This window comes from Oncorhynchus kisutch, linkage group LG6 (genome assembly GCF_002021735.2).
Source record: "Oncorhynchus kisutch isolate 150728-3 linkage group LG6, Okis_V2, whole genome shotgun sequence".
Taxonomy (NCBI): Eukaryota; Metazoa; Chordata; class Actinopteri; order Salmoniformes; family Salmonidae; genus Oncorhynchus; species Oncorhynchus kisutch.
In genome coordinates, this window is record NC_034179.2 from 19,643,479 (window position 1) to 19,653,207 (window position 9,729).

The window sequence follows — 9,729 nt, forward strand, 5'->3', positions numbered from 1 at the left end:
GGCCAAACTGAGCAATCGGGGGAGAAGGGCCTTGGTCAGGGAGGTGACCAAGAACCCGAAGGTTCCAGAGTTCCTCTGTGGAGATGGGAGAACCTTCAAGAAGGACAGCCATCTCTGCAGCACTCCACCAATCAGGCCTTTATGGTAGAGTGGCCAGACGGAAGCCACTCCTCAGTAAAAGGCACATGACAGCCTAATTGGAGTTTGCCAAACGGTACATAAAGGACTCTCAGACCACAAGAAGCATAGGTGGTGGCAGTATCCTGCTGTGGGGGTGTTATATCAGCGACAGAGACTGCGAGACTGGTCAGGATTGAGGGAAAGATGAATGGAGCAGAGTATAGAGAGATCCTTGATGAAAACCTGCTCCAGAGTGCTCAGGACCTCAGACTGGGGCGAAGGTTCATCTTCCAACAGGACAATGACCCTAAGCACACAGCCAAGACAATGCAGGAGTGACTTCGGGACAAGTCTCTGAATGTCCTTGAGTTGCCCAGCCAGAGCCCGGACTTTAACCTGATCGGACATCTCTGGAGAGACCTGAAAATAGCTCTGCAGTGACATTTCCCATCCAACCTGACAGAGCTTGAGAGGATCTGCAGAGAAGAATGGGAGAAACTCCCCAAATACAGTTGTGCCAAGCTTATAACTTCATACCCAAGAAGACTCAAGACTGTATTCGCTGCCAAAGGTGCTTCAACAAAGTACTGAGTAAAGAGTCTGAATACTTATGTAAATGTGATATTTCATACATTTGCAAAGATTTCTAAAAAGCTGTTTTTGCTTTGTCTTTATGGGGTATTGTGTTTAGATTGATGATTTTTACTTCTTTTTTTTAACCCATTTTAGAATCAAGCTGTAACATGACAAAATGTGAAAATGTCAAGTGGGCTGATTACTTTCCAAATGCACTGTATATATAATTATTGTTTTTATAAATATTTGTTCACAAAAGTAGTGCACTGGGTCTTGTACTAATGGACAGATATAGACCTTGTAGCAGGCCCCCCAAAAATGTTCAGCATCTCTGCCTTGGCAAAAACGGTAGTTGTGTAATTAAGAATAGTATTTTTCAGGATGCCATAGTTTGAATTGTAAGAGTTATTGCCTTGTCACTTTCTCTGCTATTGTCATTCTAATGGAATCCATAATGAACAAAACCCTGTCCTCAAACATTTACATCAAAAGGTGCAAAGTTATGGGCAAAGACACAAAACATTCACCTCAAATTAAATATTTTTCTTCATCAAATAACATTGAAACAACCACCTTTTCTGCAGTATTAATTTACCATCCTTACAAACCTCGTAATGTAAATGTATATTACTGTATTGTACATTGGATGGTCATCTAGGTTTGGAACCTGTAGACTTTCCATCACCATGAAGAAAAACATGTGCAATACAATAATTGAGTAGGCCTACAATGAGACATCAAGTGGTTTGTGATGATGTGATGTGATGATGTGGCTTAGATGGTAGAGCATGGTGCTTGCAATGCTAAGGTTGTGGGTTTAATTCCAACAGTGGGGCAGTACGAAAATATATGCATTCACTACTGTAAGTAGAGTGTTTAGTAAAAGGAATGAATAGACCATTTCATTTTTTTAAAGTTTCATTTGCATAGTATTTCAAGAAACTGGAAAACCTAGTGAGGAGAACAAGTATTTGATACCCTGCCAATTTTGCAGGTTTTCCTACATACAAAGCATGTAGAGGTCTGTAATTTTTTATCATAGGTACACTTCAACTGTGACAGACGGAATCTAAAACAAAAATCCAGAAAATCACATTGTATGATTTTTAAGTAATTAATTTGCATTTTATTGCATGACATAAGTATTTGATCACCTACCAACCAGTAAGAATTCCGGATCTCACAGACCTTTTAGTTTTTCTTTAAGAAGCCCTCCTGTTCTCCACTCATTACCTGTTTGAACTGCACCTATTTGAACTCGTTACCTGTATAAAAGACACCTGTCCACACACTCAATCAAACAGACTCCAACCTCTCCACAATGGCCAAGACCAGAGAGCTGTGTAAGGACATCAGGGATAAGATTGTAGACTGGGCTGGGATGGGCTACAGGACAATAGGCAAGCAGCTTGGTGAGAAGGCAACAACTGTTGGCGCAATTATTAGAAAATGGAAGAAGTTCAAGATGACGGTCAATCACCCTCGGTCTGGGGCTCAATGCAAGATCTCACCTCGTGGGGCATCAATGATCATGAGGAAGGTGAGGGATCAGTCCAGAACTACACGGCAGGACCTGGTCAATGACCTGAAGAGAGCTGGGACCACAGTTTCAAAGAAAACCATTAGTAACACACTACACCGTCATGGATTAAAATCCTGCAGTGAGCGTAAGGTCCCCCCTGCTCAAGCCAGCGCATGTCCAGGACCGTCTGAAGTTTGCCAATGACCACCTGGATGATGCAGACGAGGAATGGGAGAAGGTCATGTGGTCTGATGAGACCGTGTTTGGAGGAAGAAGAAGTATGAGTACAACCATGAAGCATGGAGGTGGAGACATCGTTCTTTGGGGATGCTTTTCTGCAAAGGGGACAGGACGACTGCACCGTATTAAGGGGAGGATGGATGGGGCCATGTATCGCGAGATCTTGGCCAACAACCTCCTTCCAACAGTAAGAGCATTGAAGATGGATCGTGGCTGGGTCTTCCAGCATGACAACGACCCGAAACACACAGCCAGGGCAACTAAGGAGTGGCTCTGTAAGAAGCATCTCAAGGTCCTGGAGTGGCCTAGCCAGTATTCAGACCTGAACCCAATAGAACATCTTTGGAGGGAGCTGAAAGTCCATATTGCCCAGCGACAGCCCCGAAACCTGAAGGATCTGGAGAAGGTCTGTATGGAGGAGTAGGCCAAAATCACTGCTACAGTGTGTGCAAACCTGGTCAAGAACTATAGGAAACGTATGATCTCTGTAATTGCAAACAAAGGTTTCTGTACTAAATATTAAGTTCTGCTTTTCTGATGTATCAAATGCTTACAGTATGTCATGCAATAAAATGAATGACTTAAAAATCATACAATGTGATTTTCTGGATTTTTGTTTTAAATTCCGTCTGTCACAGTTGAAGTGTACCTATGATTTTAAAAAATACAGACCTCTACATGCTTTGTAAGTAGGAAAACCTGCTGTATATCAAGCAAGTATTTTTATATTCCACAAATATTATTAGATTAACTGTTTTGTACAGATAATTATCAGACTCAAGCCACAAATGCTGGTAAACACTCAAATAGATGTCGTATTTTAAAAAATTACAAAAGTAGTGTACTGGGCCTTTACTAGTCTATATTAGTGGACCAATAGACTTCTTCAGCAGGGGCAAATATTTGTTTTCTGCATCGCAACACCCCCAACTCTAAACTACTTCCTGCTGCTATGAAACGACCAATATAAAAATAATGGATACATTTTTATAAAGGGTTGAATCATTTAGCATGGAATGTCTTAAAGAAGATGAAAATGTCCGTTGATGGGATTTTATAGTTGTCAGCGTTTGATATCTTCCCCTTTCTTGGCTGTATGACTGCTATCAAATGTCAAAATCATTTCAAAACCTTGCCATCCACTTTTCCTCAAATCTACTGATCACTTTATCTCATTATATGCAGATGATATTTTACTCTATCTAGGCAATGCATATTAACCGCTCCCAAACGCTTTGAAGAGCATAGATAAATGCAGCTTCATCTCAAGAAAAGTTATAAAAGGAATCTAAACAAGTCAGCCCTACTGCCCCTCGGCACTTCCTTAGATAAAACAGACAGAAACATTAACAGAACAGTCCAATCAATTCAATCGGACCTCTGTAGATGGAATAATATAACAGTTGCTTTAACCGGCATAACATCTATTGTCAAAATGAATACGCCACGACAAAATGTCTGTAATTCAATACATGCCATAGATAATTTAGCCTTCAGGTATCAAGATTTTTTAAAACAAATGATTTAATAAAATATTGAATTTCGCCTGAATAACACATTCATAAATGGCTAAAAAGACAGTCAAAAAATAAAGTATAAGAATAAGGTTTTGAAGTGTCTGTCCTATATCTAGGAAATGTTTTGGTTTTCTTGGACACATATTTAACCCTTTATTTTGTTGGCACAAAACTACCTCCATATTTCCATTTGTTTGTATGGATTGCCTTCAGAAGGAGAGTACCATCGTGTTCGTGAGAATCTCCCCTTTCCATAGTAGGTCATATTAGTTTGTAGCTCAAACGGTTCATACGCTACAGACAGAAGTTGCCATATCAGCTTTACCCACTTCAGACGAGTCCCGAGACAGTGTTGGGGATGTGGAGCAGGGCGACGTGCCTGGTAAAACTGATGAGGAGGATAAAGATAATTATTGTTTTATTATCTCACTTCATCAAATCAATCAATTACATTATAAGTAGTAATCCGTTTTGCATCAACAGTTGTCAAAAAGTGGTTTACAGTTGATGATTGAGATAACATTTGTATTTATAATCAAAATAAATGTATGTAATGTACTGAAAAGCCTAACTGGAAGGCATGGCTCTCTCACACAACTGCAGATCACGTGGCAGTGGAATTGAAGCCACAAACTTAAGTTTACCTCATACATTTTTCAGGTAATATGGAGCTCTCCAGGATTAATGGCAGAGTAATACAATTATGGGTCTATGATATAATGCATGAGCTCAAATGGTTTATGACTCCCTTTTCGTTCCATTAAAGATGTACTGCAGCGGGGAGAAGAGATTTGGATAGATCCATTGTCGCTCATGTTCACAAACTCCCTAAAACCAGCACTGCTGCCAGCGCCATAAATGCACATGCGTAAAAAGGCACATTGTCCAATCCCTGCGGCGATGTTTAAATAAGACACGTCCCAGGTAGATCCTTTCAAGTCATACCCCACTTAACACTCAGAGGAAGGGTCCCTTCATTTCTTCATGATGATATAACCGTTCACACAATATTAATGTTTTTACGCATTATGTTTTATTGATATTATTATTTATTTTTTAATTCAATTCAAAACTTGATAATGGTCATCTGGGATCGTGATTCGACCATTTCAAAGCGGATTTGGCATCTAGCAGGTTGTTGTGTGTGTTTCTGCAAGACTCAACAAGAACACTACCCATAACATTGTGAGAGAGACCAAGCTGCAGCAGGTGCGTCTCGACACTTGGGATACCCATAACATCCGAGGCAACTGTCAGGAAAATAAATGGATTTTCTGAGCGGCAGCGGTGCGGGGCTGAGGTCGGAGATGCATGGGGAACAAAGCGAGGAAGGTTCAGGATTATATCCTGTTGCTGACTTCAACTTCTCGTTCATGCTTAACGAAACGAACCAGTCCTTTGGAGAGTACGCTCACTTGTCTGATTTGGAGAAAAGTTATTTATTCGGGGATGGATCCGCCGTCCTGAGAATAATAATCTCTGTAATTTACTCTGTGGTCTGTACCTTGGGGTTGATAGGAAACATCCTTGTCTTATATCTCATGAAGTCTAAACAAGTATGGAAGAAATCGTCCATTAACCTTTTCGTGACGAGTTTAGCTTTGACTGATTTCCAGTTTGTATTAACTCTTCCTTTTTGGGCAGTGGAGAACGCTTTGGACTTCACCTGGCTTTTTGGAAAAGCCATGTGCAAGATAGTGTCTTACGTGACAGCGATGAATATGTACGCAAGTGTGTTTTTCCTGACTGCTATGAGTGTGGCACGGTACTGGTCGGTTGCATCGGCTCTCAAGAGCAGGCGGCGCCGTCACCGCTGCTGCTCCGCGCGCTTTATGAGCATTGTCATATGGGTTGCTGCTATATCCGCAGCTTTGCCCCATGCGGTGTTCTCCACAACCGCGACTGTCTCCAACGAGGAATTGTGCCTTGTTAAATTTCCAGACACCGTTGACGCACAATTCTGGCTTGGACTTTACCATAGTCAAAAAGTACTGATCGGGTTTCTAATACCGCTGGGGATCATCTCCGTCTGCTACCTGCTGCTTTTGCGCTTCATCACATCCAGGAATGTGAACACCTCCAGCGCAAAGAGGCGCTCCAAAGTGACAAAATCTGTGACTATAGTGGTTCTGTCATTCTTCCTCTGTTGGTTGCCGAACCAGGCACTAACGGCTTGGGGGATTCTCATAAAACTCAACGTTGTGCATTTCAGTTGGGCATATTACACCACGCAGGCATATCTATTCCCAGTGTCTGTCTGTTTGGCGCACTCTAACAGCTGTCTAAACCCCATATTGTATTGTCTAATGAGAAGAGAGTTCAGAAAGGCTTTGAAAAAACTTTTTTGGCAAATAACTTCTCCATCCGTGACCAACATGAGACCATTTACGGCGACGACCAAGCCAGAGCAAGACGAGCATGGACATGCGTTGGTACCGTTAAGTCCGGCAGAGCCAGCCTTGGTTTTCTATCCACCTGGTGTTGTCATTTACAATGGGAGAAACGATATGCTCCCGAACAGTACGTAGCCTGTCTTAATACAAGCAGCCTACCAAGCTGTCAACGGTGCCAAGTCGATTTATTTGGATGTATTAATGTGTTGATCGATTTATTTATTAATTAAATATGTATACATGTATTTATTTATTTCTATCAACACTATTTTTGTCAAAACAAATGTGTCATGCCCTGGACTGATTGAAGCCAAACTTGCCTAGACAGATTCAGAAATGTATTGTAGAGACCTTTTCCAATGCCACTCAATCGTGTTACAACTGAATAACGGGCATTTCCCTCTTCGAAATGTGTTTCATAGATGCACATCATTCATGTGTAAAACAAGTCAGTCGGTTAATTTTATGTAAATTGTGGGCTTTAATGTCTATGTGTGGCACATCAAAATAAAGACCTGGATCATCTTGACATACACAGCTTGATAGATTACAACTGTGATGTGGTAAATCAATCTTACACATGCTCCTTGGTTTTACATGACTTGCACTGCCTTTTTACAATTACTGTGATATATCTAACCGGTAGGGAATGTATTCAGTTGTGCAGAATCTATTTAAGTTGCACAAAGATGTTAGAAGTCAGTAATTGAAGTGGAAAAAAACAGTGGGCTATCTTACCCTCTTCTCTTCCCCCACATTTATCTGAATGTTCTGTCCTTCATTGTCTTTCGGAGTTCAATTTAGAGGTGCAATGTGTGAGATAGTTATTTGACATCACTTGTAATCATGACTATTATAAGAGCATACACCAGCAGTTAGTCCTTTATTCTGAGCTAATTGCTTCTAGGAAAAATTGGCATGCCAGAGGTGTGCAGTGACCTGTAAAGTTGCTTACGAAAGGTGGGGGGTTGACAGACACCTACTCACTCTGCACCAACTATAAATAGCACTGCAAGGGGCACATCATTGACAATAACCCTCAGTGTAGACCGCATGACAAACTGCATCTCTGTGGATGCATACCATGCGATAAACTGCACAATACATGCTTCTGTGTAAATCCCTTTCAGAGGAGTTAAACTTCTTAATTTTTATTAATTACATTTCGATTTATGTGCCTGGCAGAATTCATCTGGAGCCACTTGGTTCACTGTTTAGGCTTTAATAGATGGATTGATGTTGGAGAGTAGTCAGGTTGAAAGCCTTGCCTAAGGGTACAACATCAGAATGCTTCATATGTTTTTATCAAGATCTTTTTGAGAACATCTACACCGGAAGAGAGGGAGGTGGAATGGAAATCATTGATCTGCACACAGTTAGTTCTGCCATGCTCAGTAACATATACTGTACAGTTGAAGTCAGATGTCTACATACACTTAGGATGGCGTAAAACTAGTTTTTCAACCACTCCACAAATGTCTTGTTAACAAACTATAGTTATGGCAATTCGGTTAGGACATCTTCTTTGTGCATGACAAAAGTAATTTTTCCAACATTTGTTTACAGACAAGATTATTTCACTTATAATTCACTGTATCACAATTCCAGTGGGTCAGGAGTTTACATACACTAAGTTGACTGTGCCTTCAGACAGCTTGGAAAATTGCAGAAAATGATGTCATGGTTTTAGAAGCTGCTGATAGGCTAATTGACATAATTTGAATCAATTGGAGGTGTATCTGTGAATGTATTTCCTACCTTCAAACTCAGTGCAAGTAATTTTGTTTGACATCATGGGAAAATCAAAAGATATTGTAAAAAATAATAAAAATGTAGACCTCCACAAGTCTGGTTCATCCTTGGGAGCAATTTCCAAACGCCTGAAGGTACCACGTTCATCTGTACAAACAATAGTACGCAAGTTTAAACACCATGGGACCATGCAGCCGTCATACCGCTCAGGAAGGAGACGGGTTCGGTTTCTCCTAGAGATAAACGTACTTTGGTGCGAAAAGTGCAAATCAGTCCCAGAACAACAGCAAAGGACCTTGTGAAGATGCTGGTGGAAACAGCTACAAAAGTATCTATATCCACAGTAAAACAGGTCCTATGTCGACATAACCTGAAAGGCCACTCAGCAAGGAAGATGCCACAGCTCCAAAACTGCCATAAAAAAGCCAGACTACAGTTTGCAACAGCACATGGGGACAAAGATCATACTTTTTGGAGAAATGTCCTCTGGTCTGATGAAACAAAAACAGAACTGTTCGGCCATGAAGACCATCGTTATGTTTGGAGGAAAAAGGGGGAGGCTTGTAAGCCGAAGAGCACCGTCCCAACTGTGAAGCACGGCGGTGGCAGCATCATGTTGTGGGGGTGCTTTGCTGCAGGAGAGACTGGTGCACTTCACAAAATAGATGACATCATGAGGAAGGACAATTACGTGGATATATTGAAGCAACATCTCAAGACCTCAGTCAGGAAGTTAAAGCTTGGTTGCAAATGGGTCTTCCAAATGGACAATGACCCAAAGCATACTTCCAAAGTTGTGGCAAAATAGCTTAAGGACAACAAAGTCAAGGTATTGGAGTGGCCATCACAAAGCCATGACCTCAATCCTATAAAAAATGTGTGGGCAGAACTGAAAACGTGTGTGCGAGCAAGGCCTACAAACCTGACTCAGTTACACCAGCTCTGTCAGGAGGAATGGGCCAAAATTCACCCAACTTATTGTGGGAAGCTTGTGGAAGGCTCCCCAAAACATCTGACCCAAGTTAAACAATTTAAATGCAATGTTACCTAATACTAATACAAATTGAGTGTATGTACATTTTTGATTGGGATTGTTATGAAAGAAATTTAAGCTGAAATAAGTCATTATGTCTACTATTATTCTGTCATTTCACATTCTTAAAATAAAGTGGTTTTAACTGACCTAAAACAGGGATTTTGTACTAGGATTAATTGTCAGGAATTGTGAAAACTGAGTTTAAATGTATTTAGCTAAGGTGTACTTAAACTTCAGAATTCAACTGTATAATGCATCTTTTGAAGCCATTTACAAAACCCTTCAAAGGATTTAAAGAATAGAGGGAGACCAGGTTAATACAGGGTCTTCGTAAATATCTTTATTAAAAGAGATTATTCCACGTATATCTGATGTGGAGGGTGATGAACAGACAACCAAGTAAAGACATTGTTGATGTGAAGAGGACCACCACAATCACACTTCTTGCCATGTTGACCAACGACCCAGTCCCGCCCCTACGATGATCTGAGTCAGCTGCATCATACACGTGACCGCTGCACAATCCATGCCGGTACCTCAATCCTGTCCAGCAAGATTACCTTTCCCCAGGTG

General features: G+C 40.9%; 1 protein-coding gene across 1 annotated transcript; it reads left to right on the forward strand.

The window, feature by feature from the left end:
- Positions 1 to 5,240: 5,240 nt before the first annotated feature.
- Positions 5,241 to 6,516, forward strand: LOC109891725 (relaxin-3 receptor 1-like). Its single transcript, XM_020484216.2, has one exon. It carries the CDS (start codon positions 5,241 to 5,243, stop codon positions 6,501 to 6,503), a length of 1,263 nt encoding a protein of 420 aa, XP_020339805.2. The 3' UTR covers positions 6,504 to 6,516.
- Positions 6,517 to 9,729: the final 3,213 nt, after the last annotated feature.

What these genes read in the sequence shown, in the direction of transcription:
- LOC109891725 (XM_020484216.2), top strand. Translation starts at nt 5,241, where the DNA reads ATGGATTTTCTGAGCGGCAGCGGTGCGGGGCTGAGGTCGGAGATGCAT.